At 39.4% G+C, this 20,080-nt stretch overlaps 3 protein-coding genes across 11 annotated transcripts in view; 1 reads left to right on the forward strand and 2 right to left on the reverse strand.

Moving 5' to 3' along the window:
* Positions 1 to 422: 422 nt before the first annotated feature.
* On the reverse strand, positions 423 to 9,477 carry dnajb13 (DnaJ heat shock protein family (Hsp40) member B13). Of its 4 annotated transcripts, none has more exons than XM_077505570.1 (8): positions 8,880 to 9,477; positions 8,696 to 8,799; positions 8,253 to 8,414; positions 8,037 to 8,185; positions 7,660 to 7,773; positions 7,463 to 7,576; positions 7,302 to 7,378; positions 423 to 884 (listed from the first exon to the last, which is right to left on the reverse strand). In XM_077505570.1, exons 1-8 carry the CDS (start codon positions 8,945 to 8,947, stop codon positions 737 to 739), a joined length of 936 nt encoding a protein of 311 aa, XP_077361696.1. In that variant the 5' UTR covers positions 8,948 to 9,477; the 3' UTR covers positions 423 to 736. The 4 variants fall into 4 exon arrangements, with proteins under 4 accessions (XP_077361696.1, XP_077361697.1, XP_077361698.1 ...); XM_077505571.1 differs by lacking the exon at positions 423 to 884 and adding an exon at positions 895 to 2,299 and having other exon boundaries at positions 8,880 to 9,474; XM_077505572.1 differs by lacking the exon at positions 423 to 884 and adding an exon at positions 2,513 to 4,788 and having other exon boundaries at positions 8,880 to 9,471.
* LOC144006628 (dicarboxylate carrier UCP2-like) lies at positions 1,976 to 6,428 on the forward strand. Of its 4 annotated transcripts, none has more exons than XM_077505566.1 (8): positions 1,976 to 2,158; positions 2,226 to 2,318; positions 3,739 to 3,872; positions 4,158 to 4,365; positions 4,449 to 4,640; positions 4,709 to 4,810; positions 5,561 to 5,741; positions 5,806 to 6,428. In XM_077505566.1, the coding sequence occupies exons 2-8, from the start codon at positions 2,297 to 2,299 to the stop codon at positions 5,909 to 5,911; spliced, it is 945 nt and encodes a 314-aa protein (XP_077361692.1). In that variant the 5' UTR covers positions 1,976 to 2,158; positions 2,226 to 2,296; the 3' UTR covers positions 5,912 to 6,428. The 4 variants fall into 4 exon arrangements, with proteins under 4 accessions (XP_077361692.1, XP_077361690.1, XP_077361693.1 ...); XM_077505564.1 differs by having other exon boundaries at positions 1,984 to 2,158; positions 4,443 to 4,640; XM_077505567.1 differs by having other exon boundaries at positions 1,984 to 2,318; positions 3,673 to 3,872; positions 4,443 to 4,640.
* Positions 9,478 to 9,726: 249 nt separating the features above from the next.
* The window catches only part of LOC144006630 (ras-related protein Rab-6A), a 31,904-nt gene continuing 21,550 nt past the window's right edge, over positions 9,727 to 20,080 (reverse strand). The window contains exons 1-8 of one of the 3 annotated variants that reach the window (XM_077505574.1): positions 17,049 to 17,439; positions 15,771 to 15,829; positions 15,638 to 15,691; positions 14,965 to 15,070; positions 14,728 to 14,839; positions 12,640 to 12,733; positions 11,146 to 11,212; positions 9,727 to 10,963 (exon numbers count right to left, since the gene is read on the reverse strand). In XM_077505574.1, the coding sequence (XP_077361700.1) occupies positions 10,899 to 10,963; positions 11,146 to 11,212; positions 12,640 to 12,733; positions 14,728 to 14,839; positions 14,965 to 15,070; positions 15,638 to 15,691; positions 15,771 to 15,829; positions 17,049 to 17,118 (627 nt within the window). In that variant the 5' untranslated portion in view covers positions 17,119 to 17,439 and the 3' untranslated portion in view covers positions 9,727 to 10,898. Of the gene's footprint in view, positions 10,964 to 11,145; positions 11,213 to 12,639; positions 12,734 to 13,108; positions 13,203 to 14,727; positions 14,840 to 14,964; positions 15,071 to 15,637; positions 15,692 to 15,770; positions 15,830 to 17,048; positions 17,440 to 20,080 lie in introns of those variants that run through there. The other 2 variants (XM_077505573.1, XM_077505575.1) reach the window with 2 other exon arrangements.

Consider the following 20,080-nt stretch of genomic DNA (forward strand, 5'->3'; position numbering starts at 1 on the left):
GACATGGTTTCAAGTTACATAATGGAAAGACGTGTGGAAATTCTCTTGTCCTGTCCCGTTCTCAGATGTTCAATAATGGATGCAATAAAAGTTTTTATTTTTTATTTAATCGCCTGACAAAGGTGAGGTATCTCATGTCAGTCATTTAACAGGTGTGTGTTTAGTATTTCTAATACAATAACACAAGATGTTCACTATTGATTTGTGTCTACTATCAGGTTTATTGAAAATTATGTCAACCCCCCTAAATGCTATCTATGAAATACTACCAGTATCACTACCACTAATAACTACTAATATAAATGTAAATAATGGAAGCATCTTTGAGTGCTGTATTTCGAAAATTGATATTTAAATTAAATAGACAGTAATGATGCTAATAAAAGCAAGCACACATCATGTTCAAGTCTTATGGATAATTATGGGAAAATGGCTGACACATATTACCATTTCCCTTACTCTGTTATATTAATTTAAAATGCAAATTAGGCGTGATGTCACATGCAGCGTTTGTTGTTTTCGAGGGTTCTTTTCTCCATCTCATAGCAATAAAATAATTCGACTTGAGACAGAGGGTGACAGCTGAACAGCTCGGTGAATAATGAAACATACATGTGTGCTCCATCCACTAACATTTACATTAAGCAGCGTCTGACTTTATTTATAGCCGCCGGTCTTATTTATAGTGCGGCGGTGATAAGCTGTGTTCACTGCACTGATACACACTTCGTGGTATTCAAAGTGCAGCCGAGCGCAGCGGGGGAAGCGAGCGGGCAAGCTCGGTTTCATTTTGCAAGGACCGTATTGACGAGGTCACCTCGATCTGGTTGGAGCTGGAAACAGCCACGAGGTGTTTACGCCTCTGTCTCCGGTCCGGGAGGGTCCTTGGGAAGTGAAGAGGTTCAAGTTAGATAACTTTACTAGGGTAAAGTGCTGATTCTGTATTATTTTGCACTTTACAAGGCTATAAATTTCCCTTTGTATCAAAGTATAAAGACAAGCAAGACATATTTAGTCAAACTTTATCTATAGCAATAATCAATGTGGCAATTTTATATTAAAGCATACAGAAGGGGGCATGTTCAAAATTTCGTGGGAATGTCTTTCATGGGCCTTCCTTGTGACTGGTGATGTAAGCGTGCTGGGACCTCGGCCAAAAGAAGACGTAGAAAGTATAACCGAATATTAGATTCAAGAACATTTTGTAACTGCTTTTTGCAAATTTCTTCTGGGAATTCATCCTTGTTGAAATATTTAGGCCAAAGCCAAGTATAAAATAAATAAAAACAATTATTGAGCGCCATCTTGTGGCACCTTAAGGCCAAGGGACGATGTTTAAGCGCTTTACTGCCATCTTGTGGCATTTGTAGGCAATTACAAACGTTTTTTGGGTCGGCGTCAATCACTTGCGGATTGTCGGTATTGGATGAAATTTTTCTGCTGTATGATTGACAACAGTTAATGGTGAAATTAAAATTATAAACATAGTAATAGTAATAAAAGTCATCTTGTTCATAATTTAATAAAGTTGCAATGGATGCCTTGGCGTCTTTTCAGCATAAGAGCCATTTGCGACTTTGTAAGAGGAAAACTATTTTGTGTGCAGAGATGTTGTTTTTCTCTGTGCTTAAATTCTCAAAATGGGTATTTTACAGAATATGAATGACAGTAAAGTTTCGCCTTTACTTGTACACATTACAGAGTTTAATTTGTAATTCTATTGAAGTGTAATCAAATAAATAAAATGAATTTTACACAAACATCTGTACTCCTGCTAATATAGTCTGAGTACTTTTACGTTTTGCCACTTCTGGACATTCAGACTTTGCGCAACCCTCCTGTGAGTCCCTCCAATAACCAGCGGAAACACAAGGAATTCCATATGGGAATGTCGTTCTCATTGGCTGCAAATGTGAGCCAATACACTCACCAAGGACTGCATGTTCCAAAATGAACTTGCACTGAAAGATAAAGTAGATGTAAGGATTGCATAACAACAAGTGATGACATCACAGTCAGGCTATTAAATAGCTTTCAATCATTTTAATGTTTGCACAGTCCACGCGCCAATGACGGTGCAAAGTGAAGATCAACAAGAGCTCGAGTATCCTGCCTGTGTCTGGTTCCCACCCTGGTAAACATGTGACTCGCATAACAGGTGGGTTCAACTTGTCACGCAGCCTGGTGGGGGGGTCATGTGCAAAAGGTGTCCATATATTCGGCAGCTTGGCGGCGGGTCAAACAGCGTGCATGTGGCAAGGGATGAGGACTGCATAGGGATTGTTCATTCACTTTGATGCTTCAGGAACACAACAAAGGTAATTGATTACATATAGTGTATTTTGTATGGATGATAGCATTTCAAATACGTGCATAACTGTTGTGTTGTTACACAAAGAATGGATATGGAGCAAAGCAAGGTCTCATCCAGAAGTTTACATTGAGTATGGAAAATGAAAGTCTCTTTATAGACTTTAACACTCGAAAGGGCGTATTGATGATGGAATTTATGGCCACAATGGTTTCTATTTGTTAGTTTTTTTGTTGTTTTTTTTTGTTTTTTTTTAGTGAGTTGTTACATAATCCAACCATAAACTATGAGGTCACATTTTTTAATTATATTTATTTATAATTAAATCATAATATTGCATAATTTTGCAACAGTCAGGTTGTAATTTTACCACAATAAAAGCATGCTTTTATTAGATTTAAGACATAAATTAGATTTTTGCTCAATTTAATCCCACTGGCAACATTAGTTGCCGCACCTTTTATGTTACTTATAGAAATTCAAAGCATTGTTTTGACTTTATAGGTAGCTTATTTAGGTTTTAAACTGAAAAAATAGGTTGTCTTCTACCAAATATATCAATATCACGCGATTTATTTGAAGAACATTAACATGACCATTGATCTCTAACTGCCTGAACCTTGTTGTATGGCTACCTCAAACATTTACAAGCCTTAATGTCAAGAAATAGCTAAAATATTGTCAATATTCTTCTTTGAAATTGTCTACTATGGATTTATAGTGAGAACAATGTGCAGTCATCCATCTTTTGATCATAAAAACAGTAAAAGAAGCGTGGGGGATTCTGTTGCAGCTAGCTAGCATCACACACCGTAGGCTAGTGTTTTGATGCTAGCCTAGTTTTGTTTTTTTTCCAAGATGTAATTGAAAGGAAATGTGGTAGTGACTGCTTCGAATTTTTGGGGGGGTCATTGTTATCCTTTTGGTATTGATTTTCATGGTACCTTTGTGTCTATAAGATTTTTGAGACAACTAGCTAGATGCTACACACGTTAGCTATATCCTGGTTATGTCGTCTCATTATCTTCTCCACCTTTAGCAGCTGACTTTGAGTGAGTATCAGGGTTAAAAACACATGACAGCAATTTCATCTTTTTCAAAATGTTAAAAAACAAAAAAACAAAAGTATTTAAAACTAGCATTTTATTCAGAGAGGTGATGCACCAGTACGCTTGTTTTAATAGATTTAATACCTTCATTATTATCATTCCTATACTTTTATTTAACAATCACATAGGTCCACAGCGACACACGCAAAGTGAAACACCACAACACACATTTCCACCGTGGCTACCAAATAAGGTTCTTTCTCATCATCACAACCGATGTTGTGTAACTTGATTGACGTGCCATATCTGCAGGTCAGGCTGTGCTCATTCTAAAGCATGCGCAGGTCAAATAAGAGCAGATTCTTCCGTGCGACTCAGGTGGAAAAATGGTCGTGATGAAAGCCAGTGAGGTGGCCCCCACGGCAACTGTCAAGTTCTTCGGCGCTGGCACTGCAGGCTGCGTCGCTGACTTGGTCACCTTTCCGTTGGACACGGCCAAAGTGCGACTACAGGTGGGATGATGTAAACGGGTGATTCCCAACCGGTGTGCAGTGACGATTCAATTTCACTGAATTGGTTTGAAAATTTTTCCCTCCTCAAAAAATTATTATTGTATCCATGTATTTTGAGTTTTAAACAAAAGCAATAAATTAGACCACACATGAAAGCGCAGCCGAGATTCGAAACCCGAACCTCAGAACTGTGAGGCAGGCGAGCTCACCGCTAACTCAGGTGTTGCGCGGATAAAAGTGAATCATGTTAAACGCGTCTCTAACTCTATGTGGCCGTGTCTTTAGGTTCAAGGCGAGGTTCAGAAAGCCGAGGGTGCAAATGCAAGAAAATACCGTGGCGTGTTTGGCACCATCTGCACTATAGTGCGCACGGAGGGCCCCAGGAGTCTTTACAACGGACTGGCCGCAGGACTGCAGAGGCAGATGAGCTTCGCCTCCGTACGAATCGGTCTTTACGACTCCATGAAGCAATTCTACACTCGAGGCAACGAAAGTGAGTACCCCGAGTACCCCAGGAGGATTTTGTCACCTGATGAAGGCGACCTGATTGTAACGAGTGCGCGTGTGAAGGTTCAGGGATCGTCACGAGGCTCATGGCGGGTTGCACCACTGGCGCCATGGCTGTGGCGTTCGCGCAACCGACCGACGTGGTGAAGGTGCGCTTCCAAGCTCAGACGCGCCTGTCTGACGGCGAGAGGAGATACAACGGTACTCTGGATGCTTATAAAACCATCGCCCGGGATGAGGGAGTACGAGGACTTTGGAAAGGTACTTCCACCATTTAATACGTCACTATTAAATCATCCAATGAAATAACCGGCTTTACATACTTGTAGGGTGCATGCCCAACATCACCCGTAACGCCATCGTCAACTGTGCAGAGCTGGTGACCTATGACATCATTAAGGAGGTCATCCTAAAGTATAACATAATGACAGGTGAGATAATGCAAATACAACATTTAGTATATATATATATATATATATATATATATATATATATATATATATATATATCTCAAGATGGTGAATTTAGTTTTTTGTTCACCAGTCAAAATGTTGGACGTACTTTTATAATGCTACTGATTTGAGAAACTGTGTCTAGGTGTGACAGAATTTTTCTTTGCAATGTGTTGTATGAGCCTCCATTAGTATAAATAAAGCATTCAGATTAATATTGCATTTGTGGAATATGAATTAAGCAGCAAATTCCACCCGTTTTTATCCAGCTCAAGCGGCGGCCATTTTTGCCACTTGTCGACTGAAAATGACATCACAGTTACGCAGTGCTCAGGTAACGACCGATCACAGCTCACCTGTTTTCTGAGTTTGGTCATGTGACAATCGCAAGCTGAGCTGTGATTGGTCGGTAACCTGAGCACTGTGCAACTGTGATGTCGTTTTCAGTGGACAGCAAGAGGCAAAATGGCCGCCTCCGATAAAAACAGGTGGATTTTGCGGCTTTATTCACATTCCACGCACTTCATTTTACATAATTTGATTCATTCATATCCATATAGCACAAAATAAATGTCATTCAGCAAAAGATTGAACTAATATGTCATATTTTAAGAGAATACTGATCACATTTTTGCACATATATTACTGTAAATGAACATTTTGTAGTTTGAAAAACCAAGTTTACTATCAAAATTTGATGAGCGCTAATTGCCTTTTGGTCCCTTCCAGACAACCTGCCGTGTCATTTCACGGCTGCCTTCGGCGCGGGCTTCTGTACCACCGTCGTGGCGTCGCCTGTGGACGTCGTTAAAACGCGCTTCATGAATTCGGGTGCCAACCAGTACAGCAGCGCCATCAACTGCGCTCTCACGATGATGAAGAATGAAGGAGCCGCGGCCTTCTATAAAGGGTACGTATGAAACAGTCGCATAAACACTCGTCTCAACGTCTAATGTTGGAATTTCTTCCGTCAGGTTTATGCCTTCTTTCCTGCGACTGGGCTCCTGGAATATCGTCATGTTTGTCACATATGAGCAAATCAAACGAGGTGTGACGCAATATTGGGAGTCACCATTTTGAAGCCTCTTCCAGCTGGAATGCACACAAACCAAAGCTTCAGGAATGTGCTCAGTGTTCGAGTGGTTAGTTGACCCCCCCCCCCCCCGGGACACACAGTACATGAAACGGTTTTGGGGGGCCCATGTGGTCACAGCTCAGGTCGACCCGAGGTCCACTAATTCCTGCTGCGGGAATTGTTGCAACACCCTTTTGCAATTTAGCAAGTGCACTGCCGAGTGACAAAACAGGATGTTTATGTTTACAGCAAACTGGCAGGTCATGCGGAAGTGTTGCTTAAGTTGTACTGTATTTGTTATTGAGACCACAGACGAGAAGTACTGTAGACTGAGCCATATGATAACAACGTGATTGTTTTTTTGTTTTTTTTAAGAGTTACAGTGCTTGTTTACGTTTGTGAGTCATGAGGTTAGGAATAATTACGGGACATGCACTTAAATATATTGATTTATTGCTGGTCAATAAATTATAAACATGTTAAAAAAGTGTTGAGATGACAAAATAAAGTTGTTGTTTTTTTAATTATTGTGTTATTAGTGTTATATTTGTTTTGCCACTGCCTTTCAATACATCTAATATTTTTTACTTGCAGCAATTGTATGTTGTGACTGGTTTCATAAGTGAGCCAGTTGGCGAGGAAGAAAAATGAATTTTAACTGAATTTTTGGCAAAACTGATTCTAATAGGGTGCTATCATAACAACGGACCATAATATTGTTACACCTATGTGTATGTGATGACTTATGACAATCGTTGAGGCTCTTCACGTTCTGAAAACAAATGTAAATAGCCTCGATGTATGGATCTCATTTTCTGTACAGTGCAAAGTCTTCTTGTGTTTTCAGCATGACTCAGCAGTCTGCATTGTCTGAGCGGAATGGACTTTATGGATATTTCTCTTCTTTGCCCTATGGTGGTGATGAGAGAGAAAAAAAAAAAAAAAAAAAAAAGCCCAATTGTGATCAATTTTTAAAAAGCAGAGCTTGTTTGATGAGATCCTTCCTGTCCGGGGAGAGCCTCTCAGGAAACTGGATGCCAAAAATGAGGATGAGGTTTCCTCTCTGGGAAGGATTCTGGGAAAGCGGCATCCCCTCTCCAGTCACCACTTTTTGGTATGTGAAGCTGCAGTGCGGTGACACACAAATTAGGAGGAAAGGGGATGCATAAATCCTTCCGCTTGTATGTGGTGGAATGCAAATCCTCGAAAATCAACACTTCCTGTTTTGATTTCGATTTAGTACAGTACGGCTTATGTGCTATGCCCCTTTTGTTTTTCATTTCATTTTTTTTTTAAACAGCATATATATATATATATTTTTGTGATATATAAAAACGTGCCATGGCTCAATAAAAGTAAATAAATACTACATATCAAAAAGAAGAAAACACTTACTGTACAATGTCGTTGATGGGAATGTTGAGTAGTCTGCCATCTAGTGTTTCCACGTTGACAGAACAACCCGTCAAGGCCTGTTGCGGAGAGAGAATACTTGCTACTTGAGTCCGCCTCTCCACATCTCCATAAATATTTCTGTGGCTCTGAGCATGACTCACCATTGCCAGTGAGATTTGGGCCTTGTAGATCAAGTCGTCGTTTTGTCTTTTGAACTGAGGGTGAGCCTTCTGTCGTACTATGAACACAATATCTGCAGGGATCTTGTTCGGGCCCTGTAGGTCATCATTCATAAAACGTGCAGGTTCTGTTAATTGTGCCAAAATGGAACAATTTGTGACTACAACTTATTTCTTACCTGATCCCCCTCTTTGGAGAAAATGACCTTTGTGCCCTCTTTCCATCCAGGTTTAACATCAATTGACAGAATCTTATCTTTGATACCCGACGTGTAGCCATCATCATTCATAACCTGGAAGTTGAATGACAACAAATGTTTGTCTGTGTTTCTTTTGTTGTTAGTGTTTGAAGTTTAATGGCAAACTAAATAGGAAACAAAGCGAATTACACTGGTGTACAGTATTTCAAACAACTGCTGTTTACTGTCCGTTTAGCTTAATGCTAACAAACAATATTGCTTTTATTCTCTGGAAGAAGCTGCGACCATCTATACTGCCCCCAGCTGGCCAAACAGATGTTTTGCATCTCACGGCAGTAACTCGCATCCAAACTGACCCTTCGAGATATCTTGATTTTTTTAGTGCAACCATGGAAGAGGTCATCCAGGGATAAATGAAGATCCCTCTCGATGGGCGGATCTTGTGTCTTGACCTCCTCTGGTAGCAGGCCACCCAACAGAAGAGGGATGTCACTTGTGTAGAAGTCTGACAACAGACAAATAAATGATGCATTCAATGTTGCAAATGATATTATCAAAAAAAATGATGGTACCTGCGAATGGGTTGTCACTGCCAAAAAATTGCCGGAAGGTTTTGTCTGGATTGCCGTGGTAGACGTATTTGGTTGACCAAGCGCCGCCGCTGCCAAACTCGTATGGGATTCCACCTTTCAGGCCTTCCACTCCAAACTTGTCATATGTTGCCTTTTTTCGAGCTGTCACAACATTGGATACATGCTATGAACAAACACTCATTATTCAAAGCAAAATCACAATAAACAAAATGCACGTTTTAATGGCAATTTAGGGCATACGTGAGGGATTATCTTGGCAAATAAGTTTTAAATGAGTAATATTGTGTCTTTCTTAAAATGAAGTTTTCCATAATATTAATCGATTCTGCCCAATGAATGTATGATAGTGCATAATGGCACAAAAAGGGGAAAAGAACAACCACCACCATGCAACAAATAATACTGTATTTAATCATACTTACGGTCACTCAAAACATCATAGGCTTCACCCAGTTGGTAAAATTTCTCAGCACTTTCAGGTTCTTTGTTGCTGCTCGGATGAAACTTGAGTGACAGACGTCGATACCTGCAAAGGCAGAGAATAAAATTATGACGATGTTTTACCGTGATTGGTTCATTACGACACCTGTTGCTAGGTAGACTTACGCTCTTTTGATTTCTGCGTCTGTCGCATTTCTGTTTATTTCAAGCTTGTCGTAGTATTCGCTGCACATTGCAACGTCGAATGCTTGCTCTTGGTTATTTCTTTCAGGAATAAAAATGTACAATAAACTACAAAATTACTCAAAGATGAATAATCGTTTCTTTTTCCAAGATCACGCCACGACGGTCCCTTTCAGTCTCTGTGATAACGTATTCACCAGAAGAGATGGAAAAATACAATGTTGAGGTCAGGGTCGTTAAAACATCAAGAGAATTTCCATACCGATGACATAAACGACGGAGTATTACACGCGTTAATGTTACGATAATAGTTCTAAAGTTACGCTAATGATGGCAGCTGCCACCTGACGTTTCATTCAGCGCTTAATTTAGTAAGAAATCCAATACCGTGATCAATAAGATAAATAAAAAACAGCTATAAAAAACATAGCAATGAAAGTAAAAAAACAACTACATTAATTACAGCATCGTTTTCAAGCAAAGGGTCCATTGCGTAGGAACTGTTTACATTGGTTGCTAGGGGCAACACCGGCCAGTCGAGGGACCGTCAATAAAGAGTTTAAGCGAACAAAGACAATATGGAAGAAAGAAAAAAAAATCTCTGACGTTTAATTAAAAACAAACAAGAATAGCAGTTAGCTATGCAGTTAAGGATAAACAAAATGGTTTGACCTGCAGGCTAATGTATTTAAAGAACACAGGCCCACTGCAGAAAAAAAATCTCAATTACATGGAACAAGTATTAATACCTAAAAACAAACAAAAACACATATATATCCATTGAGATGTATTTCCAAACATCTTCAACAAAGTGGACCGAATGCGTGGATGAATTGCAGCAGCAGTAACAAGTTTATTTGATTTTTCCTTTGAAATCACTTTCAGACAGAAACTACTGTATAACTTCCTCAAGATGTTGACACAAGCTAAAATTGCACAGTGAAAATTGCATGATTTACCAACGAACGTGAATGACAGATGTGTTCATCTGTTCATAGATATATGTTAGCAATTCAGAAGACATAGCAAGATTGAAGAAATTAAGAACCATAAAAAAAGAAAAAGAAAAATGAATCCAGTAGAAATAAATATAACAAATTATTGTAGATAAATCACTAACAAAAAGATCAACACCAAAATAGAAAAACAAACAAAAAGGAAGTTTTAAACCAGCCAAACTAGAAAGCAATCTCCATTTGTAATTTTACAGTGGGTTTTTATAATAACTCTGTATATATGAGAACATCTTTAACACTATCAAATTGCTATATGGTACTCTTAAGATAAAAATAAACTATCCAAATGAAAAGGGTAGAAAATGAAAGCCAAGAAAACAAATCCAAACAGGAAGAAAGCGTGAGGACGGTGAAAGGGAAAAGTGTAGTGTCGGCCCCTGTGGGCGTCATGTTTTTGTCCATTTGGAGGTTTTCACGACATGCTGGGAAATATCAGGAGATGGGTGACCTTGCTGCTAAAGGTTGTTGTGACATGTCACGCTTGTTAGTGAGTTTCACTCTGTGTCGACAGCGAGCTCTCGCCATGATAACGCCTATTTGCTTTTAGTGCAACACAAATTACGTAAGAATTCTCAAAAGGTGATGTTAACAGATCCACATTGCACTCGATACTGTTAATGCAATGCTCTTTATTTATTTAACATGCTAACGTCATTTGGTGCTTTTACACACGTTTGCCGTTTGGTTCAAAAAGTAAAGTTTACACAAACTACTGCCACCGTGTCTCATTCCGCTTCTGCCACCATCTCCTTCCCAACGGGCAGACACCGCGGTCCGGGGAAGGCGTCCGAGCTCAAGCTGTGAATACCGTTTCCATGTTGCGCAGCAGTGCAAATATCGATCCAAGACTTTTAACGGCTGCCGGACGAGAGCGAAGGTCTCCCTTCTCCGTAGGTTGAGGAAGTGAGGCGGATGTAGTGGAGGGTACAGATGCAGACAAACAAGCCCAGTAAGAGAAACCTTTCCAAGTGACTTGGGGGGAAAACTAGCAGGCACAACCGCCTTCGCTGGCAGGCTGCTCTGTCGGCTTCTCCAGCTTGATGTCGATCACTGAAGGATGCATGAATTAGGGAACATCACTTTGTTTTATTTTTGTGGTATATTCTGATTCTTAAAGACTGAAGTTGGTCATTCGTGCCACAAGGCGTAAAGTTTTTCCTCCTGTCGTATAGCACAAGAGGAGCGTGACATACCAGCTTATGACAAGATAGGCGGCAAATGTACAAGGATACTGTCCTCTCTATTTTTGTCCTGTGTGGTGTCCATACCAGGGAGGGCGGCTGCCACGCGACGGAAGAGCTGCAGGAGGGAAGAAAGCATTTTTTTTTTTTTTTAACCACATGAGGAAATTACATTCTGTGAAACTCAATATAGTGACATATCGTCACCCTCTTAAAATAATTGCCCAAGTCATTTATTTATTTATTTTTTTTGCAAAAGCTATTTCCCCCCCCCATAAATCATGTCCTCATGATGCAAATGTTTCAGTTGTTTGTGTTTCCTGAAAAATATGATAAAAATGACTTGTGCGATTATTTTACGAAGGCGTCGATATGCGTATTGGCATGATCATGTGGTCCACTTGAAGCTTTCACAGAGGAAACCGTGTACCAATTCAACTTTAAAAATGGCTTTCCACTGAGGGAGCTAAGAGCATGTCAAGTGAAAGATGAATTAAAAAAAAAAAAAAGTGGACATGTATTTATGATTCTTGACATGCGACAAATAGACTGGTCACAACTATCCCGTGAAATGGAATGTTACTAAGGAGTTTTAGGGCCAGGCTCAAAAAGTTGCAAGAGTGAAAAAGCTTATAATGTGGGAATAAAGGGGTAACATTTCAAGAGCGAGAAGTCAGCCCTGTCATTATCAAATATTTTTAGAATCGATTAACTCATTTGCTCCCAAAAACGTATAAATGCGTTCTATTTTAAATATTACAATGCTCCCAAAGACGTATTTATGAATGATTGAAGCAATGGTAGTTATTACAAAAAATGGCCAGCAGGTGGCAGCAGAGTATAAGAGATCAAACAGGGCCATGTTGCAAAAGGCTCTTTTCCACAGATTAAAAAATAAATAAAAAATAGGGAATAATGACGAAACTAAGCTACATTCTAATGCTGATTGCTGCAAAATGGAACAGATAGAAATATACTTTTTTTTCCTGATGAAAAAAGAAACTAATCTTTCTTTTGGTAGGTTCCATGTTTTTATAGCAATATAAAACAATATTCTGTGGGTCTTGCAAAATCAGTCAAAATACAGTAATTTTTTTATTTTTAAATCAACAGGTAAGAGTGCATTACAATGAAAATCAGGTTTATTCTTCAAATAATTATTTACCACCTAACATTTTAATTTCATTCTTGCAATTCAATTACTCAAATCTCATATCACTTTTGTACTTTTTGGCATTCCCCTCATACTGCTTTGATTGTAAACTGACACATCCCTTGATATATATATATATATATATTTTTTTTTTTTTAATAAGGAGTGTGCATATTTCAGTTACTATTATTTTTTTCACCCCATGCCAACACAACAAGCATTTAAATGTTGCACTACGTAGATTGTGAATGTGATTCCAATCAGTCAGACCCATTTACGTCCACCCAGGGCCAAAGGTCAAAGACGATTTAAAGCGAGCATGCGCGTGTAAAGACGAAGACAGTCAAAGGACAGCACGAACACGCACACACGTACACGCACGCACGCTCTACCTGTTTGACATTGTAGCCTGTCTTTGCACTTGTTTCAATAAACAGAACATTCATCTCTTTTGCCCTCTGCTCTCCCTCCTCTGTGGTAATCTGTCTGTGATGAGTCACAGCGTACGGGACGCGCACAGCCAACCACACAAAACACGCCCACAGATAGACAGACAAAAGGAGGGAAAAAAAAAAAAAAGTACAGGTTCAATATTTTCAAATGAATGAAGGAGTCGTGCTCATCCCTGCTCCTGCTGCCACCTTTTCTCAAGACCAAAAGTTCACCATCTGCACAACAAACAGGAGGTCACGTCGGTGTAAATGTAGGCCTCGACTGCACTAACCACAATATTTATTAGTGGTTTCTTGTCGACGACACCCTCTGATGAGTGACTAGGATGGGGGGCACTTTTGGAGACGTCGCCAAGGTGGCAGCGTCGGTGGCGAGGTGACTGAGCACGACGCTCGCGCTCACGCTTACCTGTTTTACGTTGTAGCCGGCTTTCGCACTAGTCTCAATAAACATTACATTTAGTTCTTTGGCTTTCCGCTCTCCCTCCTCAATAGATACTTGCCTGTGGTAGATAAAGGGGTTAAAGTTGGACATCGCACGACAGTGGCATGAATGAAAACAAACCCACAAATGACCATAAAAGAGAGCAGCTAAGTAAATAATTTTTTAAAGCAGCTCAATTGGCAGCTCTCTGTAACATATTAGATACCAAAATATTGCGTCAACACCCTGGTTAAAATCAAAGTGGCGCTGTATTTCGTTTAGAATTTACAGCAAATCTGCTGAATGTGTATGTATCTTGCTCTGCTGGGTAGCTATTAAAAGGTCAAGAAGGCAAACAAAATATATAGTTAACAGTTTTAACATCTAATATTGACGGGCAGACAGTTTACAGCTTACATTTAACCAAAAATCACAGGATAAATATACCACACAAAAACCATCATCATGTGTGATGTCAGCATTTTTGCATCATATATCACTAAACCTCATTTCAACCATATTTGACCTTATTTTGAAGGCCAAGAGGCTGCAATGTTCCTGAGCTTCCTGGCCAAATTTTTACAAAGCTGACCATGCATTTAAAAAAAAAAAAAAAGTTGCTGCTATTATGGCCTGTTATATTCAAGGAATGAAGGCAACAAAAATAAAACAATCCTCTCTGTTTCATCAATGATAAAATATGTGAAAGTTTGTTGTCACACCTGAGTGAGGTGACAAGTAACCTTAAAAGACGCCAAAAAGCAGTTGGCACTCCTTAGTAAAGTGCCCAGTGAATAAAAACGTATGTGTGGTTAAGTTGCAAAACTTCTATATTAAACTTTTCCCATCTGTTCAGTAATTTAGAAGCAATATGATAAAACATTTAACGATTTGCAATATGGTCACGATCAATGCTGAGTTGTTTGTATTTCCACCTCGATTCCACCCCTCCCACTGCATTGCAGTGCTCTGAATGTGCCTGCACACCCAAAAATACAAACACACACATATACTGGAGATGCCGGCTCAAGTGAGACATGAAGCCAATCGGATACTATCAAACATGAAATGAGATAAGCTTTTAAAACCACTGTAAATATAAATAACAGAAGCTATAACACAATAATAATAATAATGAAAAAAAAACAGTATATTTTACCCCATTGTTTTGACGGCCATTATTGCTGGCCATTTGCTTAGATGGACAAAATCTCGGAATATGCTGCTCCCAATGTGTTAACCTAGGAGGAGAATAAAACTAAAGTGTTTATGTGTGTGTTAGTTTTACATTAGAGGTGGATTTAATTTGCTACTTGTCTGGGAGTAAACGTTAAAAATGAGGTTTGTGAGTAAATCAACAATTTGAACATTACATTAAATGTATATGGAAAATAAATAGACATATTAGAGCTTTATATTTACTCATTACTTTTGAAAGTGAAAGAAAACAGTGGTGGGAAAACACCAATCACAGCACTGACATCGAAATAAGTTGCTGCATCAGGAAACTCGCAACCACTCTATATTGACATTCCGGCAGCGACAATCGATGCCTTCATTAGCATGCCTGCTGCCAGGGAGCGAGGAAGGAGGAGGAAGATTACCTTTTGTCTGCAAGGTCTGTCTTGTTTCCCACCAACATGATGATGACATCACTTCCTCGCTCCGTTCGCACGTCATCAATCCATTTGGTGGTTTGCTGGAACGAGTTCACGTCTGCCAATGACATGAGAACCGGTAAATGGAGTAGAAATGTCATTTGACTGTTTGATTTGGACAAATATTGTTAAAAAGTGTCAAACAAAAGAGAAAAATTGTGTCTGGAAGGGATCACTGCCTACTTGTGATGTCGTACACGACGACAGCGGCGGCCGAGTCTCTGATGTAACTTGGGATGAGGCTACGAAATCGCTCCTGGCCCGCCGTGTCCCACAACTGCAATCTGATCTAGAAGGTAGGGAGGAGAAGTCAAACATGGGGAAAATACGAGACAAACACAAACACATTTAGTCAGTTTTTCTGCCAAAACGGAAAATAGTTATATGAATGAGGGTAAACAATGTAAATGCATTTTTTCCCTTAGTAATGTGATTATGATTTAATATGTCATGTTCTTCAAGGTCTTATTTTTAACAAATACAAGCAAAAAAAATGTTTCTGTATTAAAATAAACAATATCAGATTATTATTATTATGCCTATGTGTTTTATAGCTTAGGGCAAATGAATCATAACATCAATGTGAATATGAATGCAAAACAGGGTAGGAGGCCTGAGGACACACAACGGAATCAGCTTTCGATTGTCATCCACTCTTCTTTCTAGATGACGTATTGACTTTGATTTGAGGAGGGGGGAAAAAAAGCATCATGCAGTGAGAAAGGAATGGAAGCCAGCCCACACTTAAAGGGCAGAACAAAATGTTTATTTTTATATATGTTGACAGAAACTCAACAAAATTACATCATGTCTCACAAACGACACAAAAAGATCTAACACAAAACGCAAAACTTACTGTTCTGTCCTCGAGGTACATGGTTTTCGACAGGAAATCGATTCCTATTGTGGCCTGAAACATGGCACATGGCGATCATTAGGCATATTAAGTGCTAAGTCCATCAACATTTGATTGTGACCTTTGGCCTCACTTGGTATGTGTTGTCGAAACTGTCATACATGAACCTGGTGATCAGCGAGGTCTTCCCCACTGAAAGCAACACAGACATCAGAGAATTACGGATATGTCACATCAAGTCCCGCTTAAAACTAGCAAGTCGTAGTTCTCCATGTTGTCATTTCCATCCCGTTATGAAGACAAACAGGAGGGGGGAGCCACGCAATGGCTTTGAGCACTTGCCAGCGTGGACTATGACACGAAGCTGGACTATTAATTTCACAAGACGCACTGACTTGATGACGACAGGGCCAAAGTCAACACGTCTGTTTACAAAACAGCAAGACACCACAACTGCCACACAAGCTGGGTGGCAAGTGGCCAGCAAGAACAAGAGCTGACTGCAACAGGCAAAAAAATGAATATGAATAGTGTTTTGGGACACAGTCATACTCTCATAAGTGTCGCCACAATTTGGATGTCAAAAATGTCTCAGTAGGATGAAGAATTAAGCACAATTAATTAATTAATTAATTAAGACCAGCATGTTTGCTTAGGAGGTGCATCTTACAATTTTAGCCTAATTAACACTGGCACAATAAAAGATTCACAAGGATTCAAACAATCAGCGCAATCCAGTAAGTGACAGTGATGCAAGCAACTTCTTGCCTCATGTTACCAAGCACAAAGATGAGTCATGGAGACTTCTAATACAGTATTAATACTTAATAGTGTATTGGCTTGAGGTATGAGACCCCTCTTGGGAGAGTGCTCTTAAAACGTTTTGTGTTGACAGGCCTTTATCCTAATAGTGATAAATAAGGATTAAAGATTGTTAGTGAAGCAAATTTTCCCTTTACATAGGAATTCGGTGCTCTGTTTGACTAGAAAGTGGGAGAATGGGTGGGAAGAGGAATGCAACTGGACAGGTTTTTACCACAACATTAGGCTGGACAGTAGCTTTGGTCTTAAAAGTGTTAATAAATGGGCCAACAAGCGTCTGATACAGACTACTTGAATCGATTTACTAGTCATTTGTTCTGGAAAGTTGCGAATTCACCATCATTATTTCTTGAAACAAACATGCATTTCAATGTCATCGTTTATTGTTGGATTAGAAGAACATTACGTTTTAAGGGAGGAAATAATATGAATGAGTTTTGTATCGTGGCTATTATGAGCTAGCCACAACAACCGATTAAATCAGCCAAAGGCACAACACACCCAAAGTCCTGAGCATCATTTCCAAATGGACACAGTCAACATTGCTTTAGAACAAATCCCCCTGTACCCACTTAAGAGTAACACTTACCACTCTGTTCCCCGAGGAAGACCAATTTAAATTTTCTTAGTGGGTTTCCAAAGTCTCCTGCCGTAGACATGGCTGTGAAACGGGCTCAAATGGGCTCTGACGTGACTTCTCTGGAGCTTCCCAGCTAGCCGGCTAACGCGAGCTAACCACTTGTTTTCAAAAAGAAAAGATCTGGAACGTCGAACCGATTTGTCAAACTCGTGACAGAAGCCACTTGTATGTGGTTTCTGTTACGAAAACGTCTCCTTCGGATTTCTTGACACTTTTTTTAGACAACTCACCCCCGAGCTGCAGACAAGTTAGCATTACAGTATATTACTTGTGTGACATGTCTACTGGCTAGTTGCCACTATGGTTGCCACTTTGGAACACTCTTCTTCTGCGTAAGTAAAACGCCAGCCCTAAATTAGTGTACTTCCCCCTACTGGTGGTAAACATACCGTACAACACTATTTCGCAAAACTCAGTAGTGCTGTGTATGTGAACAATACCTCTGAAGAAGAGCAGAAATATATGTTGCTGGTCTAAATAAATAAAGACAAATTATTTTTTGTAAATAAATAAATAAATAAATAACGAATCTGACCAATTAATTTCACCGCAATTAATTTGATCAATTTCACCGCACACTAATGTGCAATGTGCTGTTGTGGCACAGTGTTTGCGAATAACTGTCAATACAATAATGTATTTGTGAATTTAGACTTAATTGCCGAAGTAAAACACAATACCCACAGTTTATTTATTATATTGTAGTTTTTTTTTTTTTTTTTTTACATCACAGTGTTTAATTAAATCACCGGATTGTGCAGTACACGTTATACCACTATTTGTCCACAGGAGGGCGAATTGTGACACCCCTCACTCGAGATGAGAATATTTGTAATGTAAAGCTGAGCTCCACTTGAAGTCATTTAATATACACCAACACTCTGATCGAATTTGTCTTATGAAATTATCTATTTAAAAAGGTTAATGTGTTAGTTTAAATTAGTTGGTCAAATGTTCACTGTAATACTGCAATACATTAAGCTAAAGTGTGCATTAGAATAAAACCATTTTGTGATATTATGTATATTCTATTTTGACATAATGCTCACATTACAAGTCTTATGTGCCACGTATTAATGTAATTGTAACACATTTTAAAGCTCTGTGCAATGGTGGTCCCAGCTTGTAATGAATTCTAAACAAATATGTATACAGCCACAACAAAGAATTAAGACAATTAGAATTACGGAAATAAAACATATAATTATTAGAAATTAAAAAATCTAAGATTGATGAATTAATTAATAACAAACCTACGATCAAGTTCATACAAACATTTTCATCATTTGAATATATCTTTGATAAAAAAATAAAAATAAAAACATTAATAGATGAGAGGGTAACAGGATGTATTTAAATTTTTAATTGTATTTTACGTGACATACACTCAACAAGAAAAAATTAACAGTTTTACACAATAGCCCAGCGATAAAATCTCGTGTCAAGGCCATTATAATATCCGGCTTTTATTGAATTTATTCAAGAGAGGTGCTGATTAATAGCCATTTTGAAGGCTGTAATTTGTGCTGCTGTGAAACGGAACTGACATAACTGACTGAGAGGAATTTTTATAGTCATTTAGGAACCTTTTTGCTTGTCTGTGATGTCTTATCAAATCAAAACTGAAAGAAGCCATTATGCTAAGTCATATCGCAGAGAAGTGAGATGTGGTAGCTACCGATCATAATAATTACAATCACATTTATTTTATTGGTAGGGTAATGAAATCATTTCCAACAAAACCTGAGTGAATATATTGATAGTAGCGGCATACAGGGACACATGTGTTTGTTTACACGCATCAAATGAAACGTGACCTTCAGCTGAATGGTATACAGTACATAAATGAATTCCTACGTGAATGCATAAAAGCATGACCCAGTTTTATAGCGAGTCCGTTGCACACATCACAAAATAGACTAAACAGAACATTGCACTTTCTAATTGACTTTGTGCTGAACACAGTGTGTGTTTCTGTGCATTCTTGAGCTGTAGGTCATTGAAGACACACCTGCGACTCTCTACGCAGCTTGGTCTCCATCTGGCTGATACCAGCGCATCGGTTTTCGAGACCTGAACCTCGCCAAACGCGAGCCATCCCCCTTCACTGCCCGCCTCCCCATTGCTGCTCTCCTCAACTCCGCCATATGTCCTTGGTAAGGGAACGACCCTAAGATGCTGAACTGACAAATTCGTCTTTCACACTGTCCCCTATTAGACATTTCCATTCGGGCATGTTTGGAAGGCTCAGTGTGCAATGGATTATAAAATGCACGACGGAGTTTGTTGTTCACTTCACTAGAGCAGATTTGCTGCCCTGGTTACATAGGAAATCAGATAACTCAGGAGCTGCTTAAGCATGTCATCCAAAAGCCAAAGAAGCGTAAGAGGTAAGATAGCACAAATGAAAATGTCACCTCAAGTGCTGACTTCATTTTGATGTGCAAGTTGGTCGTCATTCCACTGCATTATCGGCCTGTGCTAAACCTCCGAGTGCACACAATCCTCCGTGGATGGGGAAGCCCGTCTATGACTCACAAATTGTGGCACAGTTCCCCTTCTATTATCTTACGATAAACACAGAAATATGGATTTTTGCAGTGGCTTGCCTATATGTGAGAGAATCAATGACGTACCTCTGCCTACATGTGTGCACATGATGGAGGGAGACCTTCCCATCCCCACATCACCTTAATATAAATCTAACGAATGCAGCTTTCAATGTCACAGCAAAGTGCAATACAGCACTCACGTCTCCTGAGAGGGATGGGGAGCACGCGGGATGTAATGAAGGAGGATGGGAGGGGGAGTAGGAGTGAAGGGAATGAAGAACATAGGGGCCGATTAGGCGAGGGAATATGGGGATGGGGGTCAGGGTAAAGTCAAGTCAAGTGTGACATTAAGAAGTGAAGGGGGATCACTGGGGGGGAGAGTGGAGGAACAGACAGTGGCGGCGCTACATGGGGGCCAGGGGTGGGCAT

The sequence above is a fragment of the Festucalex cinctus genome, chromosome 18 (assembly GCF_051991245.1).
Source record: "Festucalex cinctus isolate MCC-2025b chromosome 18, RoL_Fcin_1.0, whole genome shotgun sequence".
Lineage (NCBI taxonomy): Eukaryota > Metazoa > Chordata > Actinopteri > Syngnathiformes > Syngnathidae > Festucalex > Festucalex cinctus.

Excerpts from the sequence above, each read along its gene's own strand:
- dnajb13 (XM_077505569.1), bottom strand. The coding sequence starts at position 8,947 with ATGTGCAGCGAATACTACGACAAGCTTGAAATAAACAGAAATGCGACA. Across the intron at positions 8,415-8,695 it reads CTATGATGTTTTGAGTGACC|CTCGAAAAAAGGCAACATAT; the intron begins GTAAGTATGATT and ends ATGTTGTGACAG. Across the intron at positions 7,774-8,036 it reads AAATCAAGATATCTCGAAGG|GTTATGAATGATGATGGCTA; the intron begins GTCAGTTTGGAT and ends TTCAACTTCCAG.
- LOC144006628 (XM_077505565.1), top strand. The coding sequence starts at position 2,297 with ATGCTTCAGGAACACAACAAAG. Across the intron at positions 4,641-4,708 it reads AGTACGAGGACTTTGGAAAG|GGTGCATGCCCAACATCACC; the intron begins GTACTTCCACCA and ends ACATACTTGTAG. Across the intron at positions 4,811-5,560 it reads AAAGTATAACATAATGACAG|ACAACCTGCCGTGTCATTTC; the intron begins GTGAGATAATGC and ends GGTCCCTTCCAG.